The following is a 23,679-nucleotide window of genomic DNA, read 5'->3' as shown; positions in this document are numbered from 1 at the left end:
GTTAGTTGTTTTAGTTGTTTTTATAACTTATTTGATTTCTTTATACTTAATACCTTTTGAAATATTTTTTCCGTAGTCGAATGGTGGATGCAATATGGTAACCATGTTCCAGCCTTGTAAAAGTTTGCTATCAAAGTACTAAGCAACTTGTAGTGCATCCGGATGTGAAAGAAATTGGAGCGTCTATGAACATGTGAGAGAGAAGAAGATTTATTCTATCAGTTATATTACATAATTACATTATCCTTATTTTATTAGCATTCTTTAATTACTCTCTACAACTTATACACAGATTCACTCCAAGAAGAGAATAGACTTGAGCTAAAACGTCTCAATGATCTAGTGTACATTAAGTACAATAGAACATTGAAGCGTCGTTATAAAGCTCGCGACACCATTGATCCAATTAGGTTGGAGAATATTGAGGAGGTAAATGAATGGGTAACTGGAGCACCCGAAGACCTTGCAGAGGAAGAGTTAGAAGATGATGGTCACTTGGGGTGTTGTTGCTTCGGCAAGTGGATGTGAGGAGAGTATCTATGGTCTTAGGGCGAGTTGTTCAAGTTCAATGAACAAGGATAAAAGGGTGGCTTCTTCAAGTCGAGCCCTCTTTGATGAAGACTCTGAGGAAGAAGAAGATGACAGCCAATATAATGCTAACACTCTTGTGGTTGAAGAATTTTTAGATCTTGAAGAAGAATAGATGTTGCTTCATAATAATTTGGTTAATGCTAACACTTAGGGACCTTATGACTTATTAACTATCTAGTTGGAGACTTTTAGACTTTAGTATCAACTATCAACTATCTACTTTTAGTTTTTCAATTGAAATATATGCTAGTATTTTGTTGAATATTTGAGTTTTTGGGTATTTATATATGCATATTTAATATTTTAATTTTTTGTGTTAATTCTCGCCTCGCTCCTAAAAGGCGCTCGCCACGCCACGCCTCGCCATGAGGCGTGAGGCGAGCCCTTGTCGCCACGCCTCGCCTTTCGCCATCCTAAACACTGGGATCATAGCACTTAATCTACCCTCACCAAATCATTCTATTGAAATGTGAATGGATCAGCAGAGCTCATGAAAAATGGCACTTAGCGGTACTTATCAAATTTAACTAATTAGGCCCACTGGGTATTTCTCTAGATGAATTAAAAGACGTTGAGTTAACAGGTCTCGTTATGTGCCAATCATGGCATCTCGTCGTTCTTATGTCTCTATACACAATTTGGATCTTCAAGTTTTTCATCATGCCATTTGCTCAGAAGATTATCCACTGGTTCTAGAACCTAGATGCCCATAAAATTGCATACCAAATTTTGAAATTTGAACGACATAATTGGAATAGGAGCAAAATCTGTATTAGACAATTTCTCTAGTTCCACGGTTATGTGTTATCCCATTCCGTTTTACTTTTGTTCATTTGTAAACAACCTACTAGCACTGCACGCTGAAAGTTATAGACAGTGAAGGATATAAGCTCTGGAATTAAGTTCAAATCCCTTGTCTTTTGTCCAAATACCACAAATTCAGCATAAGAAACAAAACGAACAGCATATCAACATACAAATTTCTAGCTTAGATTTGGACCTACTGAACTTAACTGAGCTCTCCAAGAGTACATTGCAGCTTCAGGACTTCAGAAAGCTTGAATCTCTCGGCTTTTAGTACTTTACTCTTTCTTAAGAAGATTTTGCAAATGCCCACTTTTGACAGCATTTTGGAGATCTATTAAGAAGCCAACAAACAAATGAAAACAATCAAAAACAAGAAGAATCAAATGTTACAAGCTGATAAATATCAGGTCAGGAGAGCAGGAATCGGACAACTGAAATCACAAAACCTACCATCTGAACCACCAATATGCTTCCCATTCACAAAAACTTGTGGGACTGTCCTGCGGCCCACCAGATCCAGAAGGACATCTTGAATACGACCGCCATCATCTGAACGGATATATCGTACGTTTGAAACAAATCCATAAATTTCCATCACAAGATGTGACAATCAATCTAGACTAATTAAAGTTCTTAGGAGGAGGAAGCACAAATAGGCAATGAATAGTCAATGAAAACTGTGTTTTCTTCCATGAATAGTTTTCAAGTATTTTACTTTATTTTCATTTCTTTTGACAGGTTTCAGGGGAGGGGTATTGACAAATTACCTCGAAGATCAAGCTCCACCACAAATGGTTGTTCTTGAAGTTCATTGAAGATTCGTTTGGCACGCTTGCAGTACCTATTTCGAAAGATAACACAAATTAAACCAATAGCATGAGAAGGAACAACCTTCAAAACATTAAAAACACTTAGAAAGCTATTTCAATTCTCAGACACAAGGTACTTTATGATTCTTCTTTCTTTTTATGGTCAAGATAAATGTGTGATCCAGCAGAGAATCAAATAAAAGAAGGCATAGCCTCAAAATGTGATGGGATACAGAGCACCACTACAGCCTATGATGCCTCAAATCCATTATCTACATTATATAAGTACATTATATCTTAGCCTTATATAATGTTTACTCCAAGCAGCACAGAGAACATCATAAATCACATGCTCAGCTATTAAATCGGTCGGTCTCTCACTAGCTTCCTTCTTTGCCAAAATGAAAGGTCTGGTTTTAAGACCCTTTAGAGCTCATAACTACAATCAAAGGAAGATGGCAATGATGTAAAAGTAAACTTATACTTGTGTAGTGTGCTCTTCATATATGCATAGCAATTATTTTCAAATTTCAATATGGAAGAGGAATAAAAGGCACTAGATGTCTAGAAAATTTGTCAACAGCTACAAACACTTGATGTGACATAACAAATGATGGCGGAAACAATATAAAATCGAACAATTGAATAAAGAAAGCAATGTTATCAGTCACCCTCTATAGGCAAAAAATAGAAATATACAGATTACCTCCTACTTAAAACCAAGATGAAACCAATGTTATCAGTCACCCTCAAGTGAAAATCAATCAAGAAGCAAGCCACAGCTAATTCAAATGCAACCGAATGGTGTCAATCCTCATAAGAGTTCCAGTAAATAACTAACAACTTACAAAGAGCTAATCCCATGTAAATGACTAATAAATCGGCCAAAGTCTAAACGTAGTAAAATCAGGTCTATCTGTGATCACAGCTATTCTTCAGAAAATTTCTCAGTGATGCTTTTAATAATTAACATGAAAGAAGATAAAACAGAGAGCAGATCAATCCAGTTAACAAGCAAAGTAGAATAGAAACCCTAGAAACAATTTTCTAATCAATCCTCAGTTTTAATCAAACAGAGAGATACTTACGGGCAATAAGATTTGGAAAAGATGGCGATCTTGTTAGAGTAGATTACATTTTGGACAAAAGCAGAAGGAGAGCTAGAAGCTAGGGCTTCAACTGGACCTTTCACTATCGCCATTACTCCAAACACAGTAAGCATCACAAGAAGATTACGCTTGAAGCAACCATTAACCGCCATTTTTTCTTTTTCTATTTCACCAACAGTTGACCCTTCAAAAAACTGTTGAGTTTTGGACAAAAATGAGAGGAAATGGGGTTTATGAGTTTTCGACAAAAAGACAGTTTTTTCCAGGCGGTTGTAAAACTGTTGTATTTTGGGAGTGGGGAACGGGAAACCGGGTTTAGTGGGAAGATTGTGATATTGTCTGAAGCACCGGTTTTCTATTTTGGTTAAATGAACCGCCGGGTTGATCTGGATCATGACGGAGGAGTTGACTACTGTAAAGACCGGAAACCCGACAATGACGGAAGGTTAGCTTTTGGGCTTTTTTGGACCTACAACGTCCAGATTTTACGCTCACCAATTTATTTCATTTTTTTGCGCGGATTGCCCTTCGTTTGGGGTGGTCTTTAAATTTTGCCCCTCAAATTTGTGGTCTTTAAATTTTTGCCTTCATTTGTGGTCTTTAAGTTTTGCCCTCTTTCTTGGAAAGGTGGAAGAATATATGAAGTTACGGTTCGAATCCCCGCTCGAGGCATAAAATAAAAAAAATAATTTCGCAGCGGGGTTGGGGGAGTGTATGCGAATCCAAAGACAATCTTTAAGGAAAAGTTAAAGTTATGCGGATCAGATCGCATAACTAAACATAACTAAAAGTCGCCCCCTCACAGACTTTTTTATTAAACACAACTAAAGTCTCATTGATCCCAAGATAACTAAACATAACTAAAAGTCTCGCCCTCCAAAGATATTCACTTGCATTTCTAAGAAAGTATCTTTCGGATCGAAACTTGCATTTTAATCTTCTTATGCGGATATTGTTCCAACTCACATGCTTAATCTCGGTTCACAAATTAACAACAATTAACATAAGTATGAATTCGAACAGACGAGTGAACCCAAGCGATATGTCCAACTTAACGGAATATAGAGTACTAGATTTTTTCGAATGCGAGCTATTAAATTTAAAGTAACCATAAAACTTTGCGTCCATGACGGTGAGTTTGTGGTAATTAAGTTATATCCCAAAGAAATTAACAAATCAATATTCTGCATTGTGGGATCCTCGTATATATACTTCAAAACCTAACAATAAATTGTTCGAATTAAGGGAATAGTAGTTAGTATCTCACGTTAATGACAATGGGTTCGTGCCTCCGTGGTGTTTAACAATTAACATACTATTTATACAATGCAACCCATAATTAGTTTGGAATGACAAATACATATATATGCTTCAAGGCAAAGTCTCACGCCCTTATAAGCGTAAGTATGCCCCATCATAAGTTTGATAATTCGTTAACAAATTTATGCCGATGGGGCATACTTTTAATGGGCAAACTTGTACGTCTTGGATCCGGCATAAATTTGTGAAGGAATTACCAAAGTTATGCGAACCCATACTTATGCCAAGTCGCCTTACGAGGCATAAGTATGCGTGTCCAAGATAACTTTGGTAATTCCTTCATAAGTGTATCTTGTAAGGGCATAGCGAAAATTTAAACTCGCATTTTGCGAATTTTTTTTAAAATTTTGACTGTGTGGGGGTTCGAACCTCGGAACTATGGGGTTTATGCGAAGGTAAAAATTTAAAGATTTCAAATATGAAAAAAAATTTAAAGACCAATTTAAAAGAAGGTAATTAATGCGAATTGCCCAATTTATTTCTTTACTTTATAGTGATTGTACCTTTCGATGAATGAGCCCATTCAGTACATTTAGTGGGTGGGATCAAGACAAAAAATTATATTGTATATATGAGGTAGTTTTTATGTACATATATTAATTTTTAAATATTTTGAACAAATGTAAAAGGCTAACTCAAACCCTTCAGAATGTTCAAAATTATCTCTAAAAGATCCTAGGTTCGATTCCTTGAAACAATATTATTTTTTATATTTAGCTTTTATTATTTTTTCTAATTTCTATACAAGTTCTGGTATCTAGTATTAGTGACTCTTTCTGAAAGTAGTAAATTATTATTTAGTAAACACCGGACATATCACGTTGTGTATAATTCGCGACAAAACATTAAATTGTTTGAATATATATAATGATAATGAATAATGATAAAGTACTGCATTTTTTGCAATAAAATGTGCACTATGAAAAAGAACAAACTAAAGAAGAGGGTCCCTTGTTAGAAAGATCCACAAAAGTAGCGTGAAACTCATCCAGGAAAAAGTAAATAAATGCAAGTAGTAGTGGTACTGAACGATGAGACCCCCAAATGTGACTAATAAGAATCTTTGACTAATATGTGCAATTTTCGAAACAAAATCTCTTAGGTGTATTAGCTTTGGGAGAATTCCAAGAATGTTTAAAATGAATAGGAGTTAATATGACTTTTAGCAATGATATTGATATATAGTAATAGAAGCTAACGCGCAGAGTAAATGGGAACCGTGAAGTGAAGATCACAATACACAAAACTTTAATGTACTTTGTAATTTCAGCAGGTTAAATGAATTGATAATGTGACTTAATCGTAGTATACACAAGATCTTTTACACTTAATCTTTGCCTTGGCTTTTGTTATACTACATCAAATTCTAATCTGTAAATTTCAAGACTATTTATAATTTCGAGTTGCTTTCATATCATGCTTACAGTATTTGCCAAAACTAGTTTTCAAACAAAGCCATAAATTCAGGAAATTAGAGTAGAAAAAGAACAACTTGGTCAAGAGTACAAAGGTGAAGTTTACAAAGTTCTCACTTCGTCTACAACATGTCCCTGCTTGTAAATAAACAATTTAATGAATACAGCAAACAACAATTCATATGAACCGAGATGAATATATATTCCCCAAACAAATCTAAGAAGGCTTAACATCTGGATTACTCTTGTAAAGCTGATTGTATTCCTCAAGTTCTTCATAATACATGTCCCACACGCATCTAACACATCCACTCCCACAACAATCCCCTGGCAACGGCTTTTCCGGCGGTGGTGGAATCGTAACCGTTGATTTCTCCTGATTCTTCTCCGTTTCCGTTTTGTTATTCGTTGTTGACTCTACGGTGCTCTTGTTATCCATCGTTGACTCTATGGTGCTTTTGTTATTTTCTTTATCGGCCATCGGGGTTTTGAGTGCAGCGAAATTAGGGCCAGATAGAGATTTAGGGTGATTGAATCGGATCAAATTGACGGTAGGGATTCGCCTAAGAGTGAGATCTGTTATAGGCATGAGAAATGTATAGGCGCGTTGGACATTTTCCGATGGCCGATGAGGAAGATTGGTTATCAAAGGTGTCGTTTTGGACAAGGAGAGGCCAAAAAGGGCCATTCCTCATATAACCAATCACCGTGCACCTTCTGAGAATTACGTGTTGACTAATGTGTAGTATGATTTTTTATTTTATTTTTGGTCCAATTTTTAAATTCAAACGTCTGGCTGCGACGGCTCTATTCGCCTACAAACGTATGTGCTCAAGTTGACAACATTATTCTCTGAGCCAAATTGCAGTGAACATGTTTATTTTTGTTTCAATAAAAGAATCTGATACCCCTTCCGTCCAAAAATTAGTGTCATCTTAGCAAAAAAAATTATCCCAAAGTAAATATCACCTTAAGAGTTTAAGACAAAAATTGACAGATGTTTTCAACTGTTGGGTGTGCGAATAAAGTACCACATTGGTAGATGAAAAGGAAAAAGAGCTACTTATAAGTGTGAGGTTTTTTGGGGAAAACCATGCAGGTTTGACCTAAAGTGGATAATATCATATCATGTTAAGAGTATCTTTGGACAATGATAATCTTATTAAAAAAAGATTGTCAATGATGCCGTTAGGACAAAAACAGGGATAAACGAGAGTCCGGAACCAAAATGCCCTCAAAAAAATCATTTTGAACCAAAATACCCCAACAAAAAAAATGTTACAAAAATACCTTTAGCGCAGTAAAACACTGCGCTAAAACAGTTCATGGAGACGAAGTCGTTAACTGATTTAGCGCTATATTTTACTGAGCCAAAGAATTTTTTTTTTTTTTTTTTGCATAGCGCGATGATTTACGCGCTATAGCTAGACTAAAAAAAATTTGGTTAACTTTTCTTTTTGCAACACTTAGTGTTTTTTTCATACTTTGACCAACGATTAGTCGTGTGTTAAGACTCCGAAACGTCAATATTTTATATAGAACCTGATATTTTTTTCTGCGTACAATAATGTAGGCTCAATACATCAAGGATACGTAGACGTTCGGATCTTCATTTTAGGGGTTGAAACGGTGCCCGAAGTAAGTTTTGTTTGAAAAAACTTAGTGTTTTTTCCGTACTTTGACCAACGATTAGTCGTGTGTCAAGACTCCAAAACGTCAATATTTTATATAGAACCTGATATTTTTTTCTACGTATAATAATGTAGGCTCAATACATCAAGGATACGTAGACGTTCGGATCGTCATTTTAGAAGTTGAAACGGTGCCCCAAGTAAATTTTGTTTGAAAAAATTTAGTATTTTTTCCGTACTTTGACCAACGATTAGTCGTGTGTCAAGACTCAAACGTCAATATTTTATATAGAACTCGATATTTTTTTTTCTCGCTTACAATAATGTAGGCCCAATACATCAAGGATACGTAAACGTTCGGATAGTCATTTTAGGGGTTGAAAAGGTGTACGAAGTAAGTTTTATTTGAAAAAACTTAGTGTTTTTTTCATACTTTGACCAACGATTAGTCGTGTGTCAGGACTCCGAAACGTCAATATTTTATATAGAGCCTGATATTTTTTCTGCGTACAATAATGTAGGCTCAATATATCAAGGATACGTAGACGTTCGGATAGTCATTTTAGGGGTTGAAAAGGTACCCGAAGTAAGTTTTGTTTGAAAACTTTAGGGTGTTTTATTTTTTAAGATTTTGATTTAAGCGTGTTATTTTTTAATCAAGACATAACTTTATTTTGAATATAAATATAATTCTAAAAAATATAGGGAGAAAAACTAGTTGTAAAGTGGTCAAACTTTAGATGGTCATAACTTTGCTCTCGGACGTCCGTTTTAAGCGTTGTTTTTTTTTAACTTGCGGACAAACCGCCGTGAGGAGGTTTGGCCGAGCCGATTTTTAAAAAAACACCTTTTATCCCATTCAATTTCAATTTTCCCCCAAGTTGACGTGAAATTTTCAATTTTATTTACTTATAATATGATGATACGCAATAGATTTCAACGTAAAAATCCCGGGGTAATGTAGCTGTAAATGTCAATTTCACTTCTGTGGTTTCAATTTTTGAAAATAAAGCTAACTAATTTTCTCGACATATAAAGTTGACTAAAATAACCTTACAGTCAAACACTAAGTTTTTTCAAACAAAACTTACTTCGAGCATCGTTTCAACCCCTAAAATGGCAATTCAAACGTCTACGTATCCTTGATGTATTGAGCCTACATTATTGTACGCAGAAAAAAATATCAGGTTCTATATAAAATATTGATGTTTTGGAGTCTTGACACATGACTAATCGTTGGTCAAAGTATGGAAAAACACACTAAGTGTTGCAAAAAAAAAAAAAAAGTTTACCAAAATTTTTTTTTTTTTAGTGCTCGCTATAGCACAGTATTTTACCGCGCTATGCAAAAAAAAAAAATTCTTTAGCGCAGTAAAATACTGCGCTAAAGTAGTTAACGGCTCCGTCTCCGTGAACTGCTTTAGCGCAGTATTTTACTGCGCTAAAGGTAGTTTTGTAACTTTTTTTTTATTGGGGTATTTTGATTTACTTGATTTTTTATTGAGTCATTTTAGTTCCGAACTTGATAAACGAGCTCCCGCATAGTTAAAGATTGTCATGGGTAAAAGCAAACTATTTGGGGGATCTTTACGTATTTATGATTAAAAAACACGGATTGTCATGTCCTTAAAATATTGAGGTGTGTTCATTAGATTGTCAAGAGACAATGAGAGCAAAACCTGTACTGCAAACCCTACAAGAGTGAAAAAGAATAAGGAAAGCTCTATAAGAATAACATCATATTGTCTTTTTACATATTAGTTTATAGCGGAATAAGAATGCTTACTTAGACAGCAGTAATCAGAAAGCGTGTGGGATCAAAACTAGCCATTACATTTTAAGTTATCACCTCTTCTCGAAACCACCACGTAATATTGATGCCTCCTCATCTTTTCATGTTTAAGTTGGACTTGTAATTTAGGTTAGGCAAGTATGTTAATTCAAAACGTGCAGGTAAGTGGCAACTTCGCTTTAACTTACTGTATTACTTTGTCTATTCTTCTATTAGAATTGAACAAAATCCTAATTCCAAATCCCCGCTAGCAGTCTGTTATCAAACATATTTCTTTTATTTTGTTTATAATAATATACTTGATAGGCAAGTAGAGAGACAGATAAAACTACTTCAGTGGATTTCTGGATACAAATGACGATTCTAAATTAGTTTCACACCCAAAACTTCCCACAGGAGCAAGGGAGTGACAACATTTAGCTTTCTTGGTGATCGGTAAGGCACTTTTGTTTGATGGATTTACCCTTATTTGACTGAGAAGAGTTCATCTTCTACTGCCTTCGATTTGTTCTGAATATTCCTCTCAACCCCAGCAAGAGCAGTACAAGACCAATGTAGTCATAGTTGTAAGCCAATCTGACAAACTCCATCTTGAAATTATTCCATGGAGGATACCTTGGTTCCAACTCAATTAAGAAGCTCCTATGTAGAACTGCTTTTTCATGACTGAACGTGTCAAAAGAGAACTTCCCATGGTAACGTCCGAAACCACTCTGACCAACGCCTCCGAATGGTAATGTGTCACATAGAAACTGAAATTGCAATATTATGACAAGTAAATCAAACATCTCCATTTCTACATATATTTTTAACTGAGGGGCTGAGGATACAATTGAAAGAGGAGGCGAAGCCTCATACCTGAATTACAGCATCATTGAAAGTCAAACTTCCGGAAGATGTTTCCTGCAAGATCTTCTCCTTCAACGAATCATTCTTGGTAAATGCATATATTGCAAGAGGTTTTTCCCTCGAGTTTATGAACTGAATGCTTTCTTCAATATTATTCAGCTGTTAAAAAAACCACTTTCCGGTCAGACATTCACTTGAAGAGATCTTTTATAAAGTGAATCGAGAGTAAAGTCCTTTTACTCTAGTTGAAAGCAGAGATTAACATTTCATTAAGTAATACATAGAACAGTATTGCTTGAGAATCTGTTCGGGCTTACTGTGATGATTGGAAGCAATGGGCCAAATATTTCTTCAGTCATGATATCAGTGTCAAGAGGCGGATTCAACAAGATTGTTGGCTCAATAACCCTGAAAAATTCATCAAGTAAAATGAGGAACAGTGTATGTGAACAATAGTAGAAGGGGATACAGACTACAGAGGGTTACATGTTTTCCTCATCTACTGAGCCTCCATAAACAACGGATGCTGCAACTTTCGGATCTTTGAGAAGATTGTGTACTCTATCAAAGTGGTGCTTGTTCACGATTCTGGCGAGATTTTCCAAAGTTTTCAGGTTTTCACCATAAAATTTCTTGATGAACTTCTTCAATAGTTCGATCTGGAAAACGAGAAACTACAATAATAAACAGGTGGCTACACTATCTGCCTCAAAAAGACAATAACATATAAAACTTTTAATGAGAAAGAGATAGGAAGGACAGATAAATATAACAGCTCATGCTGCCATTAATACCAGAACTGAAGCAAATTGTGTTTCCACGAGCACATAGTCGATTCCTATGCATGCTTGTCCATTGCATGCTCCCCACTTTCCACCTGCTATCCTCTTGACAGCCACCTTAAAACCAACCTTATACTGTGAGCAAAATATGACTACAGTATGAACAAATTATACACTCTACTTCCCACCATAACGCAACCCAAAATTTTGGTGCAATGACCTATCACAAAAATATCCAATTGCACTCCAAATTTATGTCAGTTTCCTTTCATTTGCAACAAAAAAAGTTGTCCCGTATGGGAGATGCTTTGATCCCTAAAAATTTGTAGCTTAACTTTCTCTTTAGATGAAACATGAGGTAACCATTAGTACTTTAGGGATATTTAACCATTGGGAACCTGTAAATCAGAGGAATTAGATAGTGTGTCAAAGATGGCAGGACATTTTCCACCCAGCTCTAGAGTTACAGGTGTTAAGTGCTTCGCAGCTGCTGACATTATAATGCGCCCAACTTGTGGACTACCTGCAAAACAGGAAACCATAATTACATTATCAACAACTAACAAATCTTTCTTCTAGGTCACTTCTTAATTATTCTTAAATGCTGAATGTCCTTCTGCAAAACGTTCCTCCCAAACATGAGAAAGATCACAGGAAATTAGATGGGTAAGGCTATACCTGTAAAAAATATCTTATCCCATTTGAGCTGCAATAGTTGTTCTGCTACGACTTTTCCCCCTTCAACAACTCTAATAGCTTCTGGATCCATGTAAAGAGGTATTGTATTGGCTAGAAAAGAGGAGCATTTTGGTGCTAGTTCTGAAGGTTTGAGGACAATTGCGTTTCCAGCAGAAATTGCTCCAATCACCGGATCTAAAGCCAGGGCTGCAGATAAAATAATAGACTAATAAATACAAGGCAACGGTTGGGGGAAAACCAGCTAATAGACCATATTAGATGTCAATTGAATAATGGAAGAGTATAAAATCCATATTATTTTGGTTCCTAAGTCATATTGATACAGAGTTCAAGGAATTTGTTTGATTGTACAATGGCAAATGTTTCTCCGCGTCAAGCAAAAAAAAAAAAAGCAGGATAGTTACAGTAGTAGTCAAAAAGATTTTACTCACAGATGGGAAAATTCCAGGATGCAAATATGAGCACCACTCCCAGTGGCTCTGATACTACTGCCCCTCTTGCAGGAAAGAAAGCTAATGGTATTCGGCCCTGCTCATATAATATCATCAGTGTCTGCTCAACATCTTAGTTTATAGATTATAGATAATACAAATAGTTTCCAAATGACTCAGCAACATGGATAAAAGAACAATCTTAACATTCACTTGCTGGTTAGTGACCAAGAAGCAAGTAAACATAAGAGATAATTGACAGCTTCCACGCACAAAGAGTAATGGCATCCTGCAGTAAGAGCACTTTGACGTCTCATGTCTCAATAAGCTCATAGTATCACAAGGATTACTTCATTGTTACTTCTGGATTGATTGTTTCTTCACAATTCATTTGAAACTGCAGATTGTTCATTATACTAGTATGTTATTGCAACACTTTTTGGACTATGTGATGCAGCTCCTGTTGCTGCTACTTCACAGACTAATTAGTAACAGTGTAACACAACAGAACAATTGTATATCTGTTTCGTGCGAGGTCTTTTTTGTACTTTTCGAAGTTTTTCTGGCCTGCTTGTATCTGTAGATTGTTTTGAACAGCAAAACCACTTAGACTATTCTCCACTAAGATAAGTGCCTAAGGGCATATCGGTTGAAGTAGATTCTTCTTTTGATCAATCAAAACCCCTTCCCAAATTGTACAAGCTTCTTCCAAAGCATACGGCTTTCTGGATGTAGATGATGATATCTATACAGATGGATCTATATTTAGAATAATAAAGAGAATCTATTCAAATTCATATTCGAAAATGGGAAACTCAACTATACTTGACTGGGGCTGGGTCAACTATTCAATCAAATGATATTGAGCATGTTTCCCATCTCTTCTCGAGAAACAAGTGGGCTATTTCATTTAGTAATCTACGCAAGGGCGGTTGTAAAAATGTCCGTACCTGTTTCTAGAACAGCTAACATACTTATTCAAGACAGAAAGGAAGAGGAGTTGTTACAGCCAACATTAGGAACCTGTTACTCCATTAAGGACAATTTCTTCGAAGATGTTTGTCAAAAATTGATCTAACAGTTAAGGATAATTTTATTTGTTTAGCAGGGGGAAACAGAGGAGGGGCTGAATTACAAACCTTTTGAGGGGCCATCCACTTCTCAAAACAGCGCAAAGCAAGGGTAGCTGATTTCTTCGCCACACCAACCTGAAATGAGTGGAAAACAAAACTTTAGTCATGCGATGAATCCCTAAATATACCAATTTTTATTGTTTAATTCTCTTTGATCATATATGAATTTCAAGTGTATGTCATTTCTCTGGCATGATAGGTTGACTGCTGTAGTGGTAAATGTTTGTCCTACTCCTGAGGTGGGATGAGCCAGCTCAACATGTGCAAATCGGAAGACAGACAAAGTCCAGGGATGCCTGACCTGCGTGTCTTCCATTTATCAGGCACTTCCCGCCTAATTACACTTGTCTGCTCCACATCTTCCACTTTTGATTAACTCCAACACAGCCGTTACTGCTCCACATTTCTCAATGGATTTTGAGATTCTTGCAACCATCCCCCACAAATCAAGACGTCATTTCCTACTGATCAGAGACCCTTTTTAAACCCTAGCTAGCTAGCTATTACACCCTCCGACTCCTCTAACAAAAGGGCACTCCGTCAACATCTGGACTCATCAGATTCTTACCCAGCTACACCTATACTGAACTCTACCACTCACTTACACTTTTTCTCTTAGCTCAGCTCTTGCTGCCACTTTTATCAACGCCTCCAGGCTCAACTTGTTTGGAAGCTTACAAAACGATCATCACTAAGATCCTTCCAGCTTTCATCCTCTACGTTATCTATATTTTTTCAGATCAACTTTCTATTCGAGCTGCTAGTGTTCCTGTTTCTTCGTGGTTGTTGGATTTTTAGCATCCACATATAACATCCAACAAATACAACTTCCCGTTTCAGGAAACAGTGGATCATACAGATGTTAACTTCAGTGAAGCAAAAATTTGCATTACTAATATGGTTATGAGCTCATGAACTAAAGCACCAGGTGCATAAACCAGTTGAAAAGGAAAAAAAAAAAAAGAGAGAGAGAGAAACCAGGTACCCACTTCATCACGATAAGCTTCAACAGGGTGTTTTCCAACATCTTGTTTAAGTGCTTCAAAGATCTCATCTTCTTTTTCAGTAAGGAGCTTAAGAAGGGCTTGAAGTTGTGCTTTTCTCCATGCAACACCTCTTGTTCTTCCACTCCTGAATGTTTTTCTCACTTCACCTAACATATCTTCATGAACTCCATTCATTGCTTCAATTTTACTCTAACAAGACTCTTCTTCCCCAATTCAATTTTAAATAGTATTAACCCCTTACACATGCAGCATGTGTCCTTTCTCTCACTAATTTTGCTTTGCTGTTGCATTCAAGTGTTTTGCAAGCATTAAATGTTGCCCAACAGATTAATCCACGTGGCGATTGATCAATCCTTTGCTTTTATGGATTAAGTGTGCGACTCCTTTGAGGTATATTTCACCCTGCTTTAGGATCAGAGACGGATCTAGAATTTAAAGGTGATGGATGTCATAATTTTTTTTAATGTATATTTTATTAAGAATGTGTATCTGGATCGAATCCATCTCTTTTTAGTTTATTCGAGTTAACTTAATAAGCTTTTTGTTTTTAAGGAATAACTAACTAGATTAGCAGCTCATATTTGTATTAAACTGAAAATAGCCGTATTCCTTTTTGACTACTCACTTTAACCAATTAACATCCCTACTTTATTAATTTTAGCCAACCCTAAATCGGAGAGCAACTTTTGAAGAGCCGCCACACCTCTCTTATTTTTAGACTCCTATTTTTGAAGTTTTGGGTTGACTTTCGGTTTTATGATTTCATAATAAGTTTTCTTCCAAACTTGAATTTGTGGAAATTTTGTACTTGAAGACTCTGGATCTTTTTGAAATTTTATGTATTTCTAAAAAAAAAAAACCACTACCATATTTATTCAATCTGCCCAATTTTTCATACAAAGTCGAAGCATTTTCTTTCTCAAAACTGACTGTTGTTTCGTGAGCGAATAGAAAAAGTTGAAAAAAAATGGAAAATAATATCCAATCGGAAGTGATGAGAGGATAGATACGGAGATGATGACACTTTTTGAGCTATCAACAAAAAAGCACGCGGACATCAAATACTTAGTCTCGTATAATTACTGCATGCCCGATGTAAAATTGATGTATACCTGATGTATAATCGTTGTATATGCAATGCATAAATGATGGATAATGAGTGTTAAATGTTTATACATTCGATATACATCAATTATACATCGATTATAAAGAGTATACATTGTGTTTTATCTTAGGTATGCACTGTAAATCCAATGTATAATCATTGTTACACCAATTATACATGAAACTCAGTATATATCTCTTTTTTAATTATTTTTGATTTTTGTTGGAGGAGGGTAGATATGGATTTCAGCGGGGAACTTTGAATAAATTGGAAAGATTTGTAGAAAATATTATCCATATAAAATTCTTCCCCTGTTAGATCTGAAATCATTTTTGATAGGTCGCTTTCCTTTTTGGAAAGAAATTTTATGGAGATGTAAAGGAATCACATTTTTTTTTGCTGGGTTCAACTCATAGCTATTAGTTTTGCCAGGTTAAAAACTTTATGGCTAATTTTAGTTTAAGGCTAGCGGAAGAAATTTGATGGTTATCACCGGCCGTTTGTGTTTTTATCCCATTTAATTTGCAAATATGAAAATTACATCTCAAAAATTAAGAAACGAACATAATTAGCATCTTAAATAAGGAATCACACTCATTAACACCCATTAACAACAAAAGTAAAATTAACATTTTCACCAAGGGACTTGCATCTCTTATGCATATTAAAAAAATTAATTTGCACAAGTAAAATAACATCTTTAATAAGGGAATTACACCAATCAAAAGAAGAAAAATAATAGAAAAACTCTTCAATAGGTAAATACACCCCATAAATAAATGTAGAATTAGATAAACTACAAGTTCTCAAAAATAAATCATAAATTTCATGTTTTTTCTAAGCGGTTTTGAAATTTCCATTACAATTTAAGTAGTAAAGTAATTTAAATTGAATTTAACAATTATAGAATAGCACAAATTTTTATAATACACTCCCTCCGTCCATTTTTATTTGTCTATTATACTAAAAATATATGTCCACTTTTACTTGTAAGTTATAAAGTTTGAAAAACAAAGACATAATTTACCATTTTACAGCTATTTTACCCTTATTATTAAGTACTCCAATTCACTTCTCATTTTATTGCTTGCTTATTAAGAGTGTACAAGTCAAATATAGATAAGTAAACATGGACGGAGGAATTTTGAAGTTTCTATTTGTGCGTTCTCGCTAGAGATTACAGATAAAATAATAGAAAAGAGAAAAGGCAATATGAATAATAAAAAGATAAATAGAAAAGTGGGAGAACCGAAAAGGGAATTACTGGTACAAAGGAAGTAAAAAGCACAAAGAATAACGGGAGTCGGAAAATGTTCAAGATAGATTCAACTTGTGTCTACCAAATTGGCACCTTTGTCTAATTTACGACTGGGGGTGGTAGGATTAAATATTTAACCTAATTTAAGCAAAGTACAACATAAGTATATAAAAAAATTATTAATCGAGGGGGTGCCATGCCACCCCCACCCTAAAGGGTGGATCCGCCCCTGTTTAGGATGATGTAGGATGCTAGTGTATGAAGACGGAGTATAAACGACAAGTTTTCGAAAATTTATGACACAACTATATTGTGGATACGCTTGTGGAAAATAGCGACAAAGTTGAAGATATTGTATTGTTTTCTATTACTCCACCACTTTTACTTGTCTTTTTATACGTTTCTTTGAGAAAACATCAACTAAATGAGTAATTGGGCTAAATTATTCTTATTTATTCTTTGATCTCAATTAATACAACTTTCTTTTTCACCATATTAATCTCTTACCACATTTTATTGAGTAAGGATAAAGATGTAAACTAATGATTAATTATATCTTGATTTTATAAAATGATAATTATTTTGAACCATTTATTTCTAGTAAAGACAACAAGTAAAGCGGACCTAACACAGGAGGGGGTAACAAGACACTACAGCTAAGAACCCCCAACAAAAGAAAAGATACTTCAATTGCCAATAGCCGACGAATTTTATTTTTCTTTTTTCCCTTAGTACTGGTACTTAACTAGATGATTGCATTCGTTCCAATTATTTTATATGCATTTATTTGATTGTATACTAAATTTTTTAAATTTATGATCTTAAATATATCATAATTATTTTCAGATTTAGAAAGAAACGGAGTATTATTTTTAATAAGTTTTAAAAAGATAGAATAACTAAAATTGAGACAGAAAATATAGTAAGTCGAAAAGCTTATAATTTGGCGTGATTTTAATTTAGACGTTTTGATTTGATGACACCTCCCACAGAAACTTAGAAATAAAGAAATAGTTAAGTCTTTATTTTGACTATTTAAGACTACAGAACTTGATGGACCACTTCAACCCGTATCAAACTTGACAAGCGACTCACTAGCCATGGTAGTCAAAAATGAGTAAAGTATAAGGAGAATATGAAGAGAATTGGATTTTAGTTGTGCACTTTTTTTACAGTTTCAGTAGGATGGTGTTTTAGAGTAAGGTACATTTTTAGGGACTAGGGTCAAATATACCCGGACGTTAACAAAGTTTTCAAAATTTAACCCAAAACCTAACAGATTCTCCCAATTCTTAATTTAATTGCCCGATTTTACTTCATTAACTCATACCTAGTAAACCATTTAACCCAATTCTAAATTAATTACTTCATTTCACTTCATTAAGCCACGACCTATAATCCATTTATCACAGTTCTCAATTCAGTTATCCGATTTCACTCCACTTTATATTTGGTAGATTTCATTTTCTCCTTTAAAGTAAACTGAACAAAAAACCTGAATATGTTTTATGTATAAGTTTTCAGTCTGGAATTATAAACATCCACAAACAAAAAGATCTCCAAAATATATTTGATATAGTTAATGAATTAGACAAGGTTACGCAGAGAGCGGGTAAGCATTAATAGCAAGACGCATCAACTGACGACAACGTAACTTCGACGCTTCTTCTCAATCTCACAGGGGCCCTCCGTCAATAAATATTTAGGAATTCAAGACAAAAAATAATACTCCTTCCGTTTCAAAATAAGTGTCGTATTAGCTCATTTTACGCTATTAAAAGAAATGCAAAATATAGTTTATCAAGTTATCTCTATTTATTAGATGATTCTTAAGAATTGAACAATATTAATAAGAAATAGTTCTTTAATATAAGAATATAATTGGAAACAATTACTATTTTATCTATATTTCTAAAGCAAAAGTTATTCTAGGATAACTTTTTTCCGTTAAAGCAACACTTATTTTGAAAATTTAGCAGTAAAATATACCTTATATTTTTTTTTTAAATTTTTTGAAATAAGCTAAACTACACTTATTTTGAGACGAAGGAAGTAGATTAATTTATCCACTTTGATTCAAGAGTGAATCAAATGTCTTAAACTAACTTGTTTTGTCGAATTTATAGCTCTCATAGCTGTAATTAATACTACAGCTGAAGAAAGTAACTTTTGGTCGAATTTAAAACTCTCACATTGAATGTTCTTTTTGCTTTTTACTAGTAAATTTTTTAGAGGATATAGGTCATGTTTGTTTTTATTGAAATTCAAATGTTTGTATTTGAAATATATATTTAATTATGTGTTTTACTAATTTAATTGAGCACGAAATGTAAGAATAAATAAAGATTCTTTTTAAAATTTTACTGTCTTGAGCTAAATATATATACTCCCTTCGTTCCTTTTTACTTGTCTCTTATTGACTTGTCACTCCTCTTAATAAACTGCTCTTTCCGGTTCAAATTATTTAATGTTTTAGGTTTGAACACATGAATTAAGAAATTCACTCACTCCTAAAAATTAAGAGAGATTTTGACAAAATTACCTTTAATTATGATTTACTTTTTCTTTTTAGCTAGGTTGACATAATTAGGAATATGTCAAGGATAAATTTGAAGAAAAAAAATTAAAGAGCTTCTTAATTTTGTGAGACATCGATTATTTTGGACGGAAGGAAATATTTATTAGGGATTTGTTATTACCTTTTATTAATTATTTTTCGGAAATCTAAATTTGACTACTATTACTTTGTGTGATTCTTAATGATAAGAGTAGTATTGGAAGTAAATAACAAATTTTTCTTGATGTGCTAAAATGGACAATTAAAAGAAAATTTTATTTTTAATATAGAAGACACGTAAAAAGGAGCTGAAGGATCAAAATACTCCCTCTGGTCCATTCTAAGTGTCTTTTTACCCTTTTTAAGTTTGCTCCATAAAAAATTTCAATTTAAGAAATCAAGATAGCATTAAAAAATGACCCTTGTTGTCTTAAATATGCCAGGCATTTTTATAGGGGGTGTCACTAAGTAGGCATTTGACCATGCGATTTGGAATCATGATTCCATATTTTTCAAATAAGCGATTATTTATGAAATTTGTACAAAATTTCAACTTCAACTTCATATCATGATTTTAAATCCCAAATACTCCAAAAAGTAGAATTTGGGTTCCAAATCATGATTTCAATTTTTTAAAATGTAAAACTTGACCCATAAATTTATATTTTGTAAAAAGGATCCATCATTTAAATTTTGCAAAAAGAAAGACCCATATTCGATGTGAAAAATTTGTCCACACCATGTGGAAGGATTATACTAAAGAATAGCTAGTTGCTATTATTGTTGCTTTTTTTAATCAATGAATCTTTGTCAAATTATGTGTATTCAAAAATTTGTAATAGCATGTAATTGCAAGAATTTATTTATAAGAGGAATGGAGATATGAGATTTAGTAATGCGACGCAGCGCCTTAGGATATTCCGATACGTTGTTAATGAACTATGATTTGCTCATTTGGTAAGATTATATAAAAGTTGGAGAAGTTTTGATAATTTTCATAAATTGTTGGGTTTTCATGTTACGATTATGAGAAAAATTACAATAAAAAAAATTCCAAATTACATGTCCAAACAAATTTTCAACTTCAAATTAGCATAATTTCAGGTCATGAAATCATGTCCAAACGGGCATTAGAGAGTAAAATGGAAGTATTGAATTTAAGGATGTATACTAAATGCATATATAAAATGTTTTTTTTTTATTTAAAACAGACCAAAAAGGAGAGTAAGACTTGCAAATTAAGACCAACGGTGATTAATCAAAATGTTATATCAATGAAATATTACAGATCGAAAATCTTAATTTATATGGTATTATAAAAAATATTTGTTCAATGAAGAACACTCGAAAAGCTAGCGAGCAGTTTGAAACTGAGAGGGGCACTGGTGGCACGTAATTGTGGTTAGTGGAGGTGTCTAGTAACGGTGATTGTGCAATGATAGCTAAGGCCTGACGAAAGTGGTGGCTGCATCCGATAGGGGTGATCGTATTTATTCGTTGGTGACTCTGATTGTGCTCTGAAGTTAGAGACTGATTGTAGTGGTATAAAATAGTGGGTAAGAAGTTACCTTTACATGAATGTTTAATTAAACAACGCCTTAATAATATTAAGATATGATAGAAGATCTAAATGATTCGGACCTATTAATGATAAATACGAGTAATTATAAAAAATATATATACTCGATAAGTTGAAATCTGAATAATTCAATTTCGGACCTGCAATAAATGGAAACAAATCGGACATACTGAATATTTCCACTGTGCACGTTTTCCATGCTATAACTTATTCATATGTGCCTGACAATCTGAGTTGTAGACGTAGTGACTAGTGAGTTTGCATGTCATTGTTGTGGTTGTGAAGTGTGAACTGATCGAATTGTGTCAATTAAGTGGCATTATTTCTTGTATTGAAGATTGATATGTCTTGAATTAACTACACAACTGCAAATGGGTCTCTCTCTTAAATATAGCTGTCCTTCTTTAGGATAGCAAAAAAAAAAATGTTCATAGTTGAAATGTGAGTCCATCTTTCGCTTTCCAGTAATTAACTTTGTGGTTCGTTGTTGAGGACTTGAAGTACCTGCCTTGGCTGCCTAGCCACTGTTGTAATGACCACTATACAGTATTGAAGCACAAGATCAAGTAGGCGTTTGGACATTCATGAGTTGAAATCAGCGTTTAGACATGAGATTTCATCTTTGATTTCATCTCATGCTATGAAATTTCAAATCATTCAAAAAGGCATGATTTGGGATTTAAATTCATAATTTCAAAAAATATAAATGTAAAATTTGACCCATACGTTTATATTTTGTAAAAAAAGACCCATAATGATATTGACCAACAACCGACTCAAAGTAACAATGTTTGTTCGTCTTCTAGGTCATCTGATCGGGAAATGCATGCTCTGCGTGAAGAGATTGTTCGTACCATGTGGGAGGATTATATTAAAGAGTAATTACATTACTATTTATGTTAAATTTTCCTTTTTATTGAACTAAAGTTTGATCAATTGATGTTGTATTTTTTAGAAAGGCCTTTTAGTAGCGTATTAATTTTATTATGAACTATTATTTACTCATTTGGTAAGATTGTATAAGAATTGGGAAAATTTTGATGGTTTTATAACTTGTGGGATTTTTATGTTTTAAAAAAAAACTGCAACTTAAGAAATTCAAACTGCATGTCCAAACATGATTTCATCTCATGAGATGAAATCATTTCCAAGCGGCTCCCTAGATATGTGCAGAAAGTTGTCAAGAGCTCACCTTCATTCACAAGAGTAATAATTTCCTTTTGAAGAATGCAAAAAATTGAGGAAGTAAATAGAAGAATTAACACAGAAAAAGAAATTGCAAATAATGTGTGAGTTTACAGTAGTGAGCTGCTACCACAACAAAACAACAACATACTGGCGTCATTTCACTAGTGAGGCTTAAACCAAACTGGACCAAATCGACAACAACCAAACCGGTGGATATGTATTATATTTGGTTTAGTTTGGTTTTAATAATTAAAAAATCAATTAAATTGATTTGGTCTTATCCAAAAACCGACCTATGAACACCCTAGTTGGTGCACATGAACCATGGTCTCTATGCAAAAATAGGTATTTTATGTACATATTTTTTAAAATTAGTATAATATTAGCTGCTGACACCCCTACTACAAGAAGATTGAATGGTGCACTTCGTTAAATTTTGTGTTATTTACCTAGAGAAATAAAGATCAATTCCCACTTTACTTAATACATTCTTTCCTCTTCTTTTAGTGATGCACCCATATTCTAGAAATTCTGAATCCGTCTTTGTTCACAAATATCACAAGTGCCTCCATCAACAAATACGATGTCACTAAACAATTTAATTGTATCATTATTTCATTCGCAAATTATCTAAGTATTACCTTTTTGTTAGTATTTTATCTACAGATTTACGTTGGTAATGGTGGTTTCCTTTTCACTAGTGACCCAGACCCAAAAATCACGAAATCTATATGGGAACCGGTACATACCGTCACTTTGTAAGAATTGCGTGCTGCAGGGCGATAAATCAACAAGGCATGAAGTTTATGTAATTCAAGAGTTCAAGGCTAGCGGTTATAATATTCTGCTGTTATGTATTGCGCAAGACTTCAACTAATTTTATAGGTTTTTTTTTTACTTTCTACTGACAGAAATACCTAATAATTCTGTCCATCAAAATTTTGAATCATCATGAGAAGAAATCAATCACCTACTAGTATTTTTACCAATGCTGGTTAATCATGACTTTACTGTGATTGTGGGCTAATTCGTTGAATTAAAAGCAACATTCATGGTTCTGTAGCACTTCTAAAGCATCAAGTACTAAATATTGGAGTACGTGTCTACTGAAGGTAAACCTGTAACTAGTAGTACTCCAGCGACAAAAAAAATTACTTAATATTTCAAATCTTCCGGTGTTGATGGTTCGCATGAAGCATTTGATCAGCGAATCTTGCTAATTACATAAGGATTAAGTAAAATCTGTCGTTAAATTAAGATTATTTGATTTCCTCTCTAATTAGAGCATTTAGAATGATTGAAAGATCTGAAAAAAGAAGTTCGAAAATACTAAGAAAAAGTTGGCTCGTTTTTTTTTTTTTCCGTTTCTAAACAGATTCAAATAAACACCTTTTTATAAAAATTATAATTTAGAAAACCGAATTTACAGCCTTAAATTGTTTTTAAACTTGAAACCAAACGCCTTAGGTAATGCTGAAACAGTGACTTGTCATGGTCAAAGAACCCGACATCACACGTTAAACAGTAATGATCATGAGAGCCAGAAAGACTTTCACAAAATTGGCAAAAGCTTGAAGTAGTGCAGTTACTAAACTTTAACCTTCTTTTTCCCGATAT

At 33.9% G+C, this 23,679-nt stretch overlaps 3 protein-coding genes across 4 annotated transcripts; all 3 read right to left on the bottom strand.

Annotated features, from left to right (window-relative positions):
* Window positions 1-1,458: 1,458 nt before the first annotated feature.
* On the bottom strand, window positions 1,459-3,800 carry LOC132046489 (glutaredoxin-C3-like). Its single transcript, XM_059437132.1, has 4 exons — window positions 3,296-3,800; window positions 2,166-2,239; window positions 1,849-1,947; window positions 1,459-1,729 (listed from the first exon to the last, which is right to left on the bottom strand). Exons 1-4 carry the CDS (start codon window positions 3,709-3,711, stop codon window positions 1,674-1,676), a joined length of 645 nt encoding a protein of 214 aa, XP_059293115.1. The 5' UTR covers window positions 3,712-3,800; the 3' UTR covers window positions 1,459-1,673.
* A 2,278-nt stretch (window positions 3,801-6,078) lies between these two features.
* On the bottom strand, window positions 6,079-6,799 carry LOC132046488 (uncharacterized). The gene has a single exon (XM_059437131.1). The coding sequence runs from the start codon at window positions 6,737-6,739 to the stop codon at window positions 6,269-6,271; it is 471 nt and encodes a 156-aa protein (XP_059293114.1). The 5' UTR covers window positions 6,740-6,799; the 3' UTR covers window positions 6,079-6,268.
* Window positions 6,800-9,636: 2,837 nt separating this feature from the next.
* LOC132046491 (aldehyde dehydrogenase family 3 member F1-like) lies at window positions 9,637-14,792 on the bottom strand. 2 transcript variants are annotated; one of them, XM_059437134.1, is made up of 10 exons: window positions 14,358-14,792; window positions 13,375-13,443; window positions 12,236-12,332; window positions 11,784-11,990; window positions 11,504-11,628; window positions 11,118-11,222; window positions 10,810-10,982; window positions 10,641-10,731; window positions 10,333-10,482; window positions 9,637-10,226 (listed from the first exon to the last, which is right to left on the bottom strand). In XM_059437134.1, exons 1-10 carry the CDS (start codon window positions 14,547-14,549, stop codon window positions 9,966-9,968), a joined length of 1,470 nt encoding a protein of 489 aa, XP_059293117.1. In that variant the 5' UTR covers window positions 14,550-14,792; the 3' UTR covers window positions 9,637-9,965. The 2 variants fall into 2 exon arrangements, with proteins under 2 accessions (XP_059293117.1, XP_059293118.1); XM_059437135.1 differs by lacking the exon at window positions 14,358-14,792 and adding an exon at window positions 13,670-14,326.
* Window positions 14,793-23,679: the final 8,887 nt, after the last annotated feature.

The sequence above is a fragment of the Lycium ferocissimum genome, chromosome 2 (assembly GCF_029784015.1).
Source record: "Lycium ferocissimum isolate CSIRO_LF1 chromosome 2, AGI_CSIRO_Lferr_CH_V1, whole genome shotgun sequence".
Lineage (NCBI taxonomy): Eukaryota > Viridiplantae > Streptophyta > Magnoliopsida > Solanales > Solanaceae > Lycium > Lycium ferocissimum.
The sequence above is the reverse complement of the archived record's forward strand: the minus strand, read 5'-3'. Positions and strand labels throughout refer to the sequence as shown.

Coding starts and splice junctions, on each gene's coding strand:
- LOC132046491 (XM_059437134.1), bottom strand. CDS start 14,549: ATGAATGGAGTTCATGAAGATATGTTAGGTGAAGTGAGAAAAACATTC. Junction 13,444..14,357: donor TTGAAGCTTATCGTGATGAA/GTGGGTACCTGG, acceptor CACTCATTTCAG/GTTGGTGTGGCGAAGAAATC. Junction 11,223..11,503: donor CTAATTCCTCTGATTTACAG/GTTCCCAATGGT, acceptor GTTGGTTTTAAG/GTGGCTGTCAAGAGGATAGC.
- LOC132046489 (XM_059437132.1), bottom strand. CDS start 3,711: ATGATCCAGATCAACCCGGCGGTTCATTTAACCAAAATAGAAAACCGG. Junction 1,948..2,165: donor GGTGGAGCTTGATCTTCGAG/GTAATTTGTCAA, acceptor ATATCCGTTCAG/ATGATGGCGGTCGTATTCAA. Junction 1,730..1,848: donor GCATATTGGTGGTTCAGATG/GTAGGTTTTGTG, acceptor GCTTCTTAATAG/ATCTCCAAAATGCTGTCAAA.
- LOC132046488 (XM_059437131.1), bottom strand. CDS start 6,739: ATGGCCCTTTTTGGCCTCTCCTTGTCCAAAACGACACCTTTGATAACC.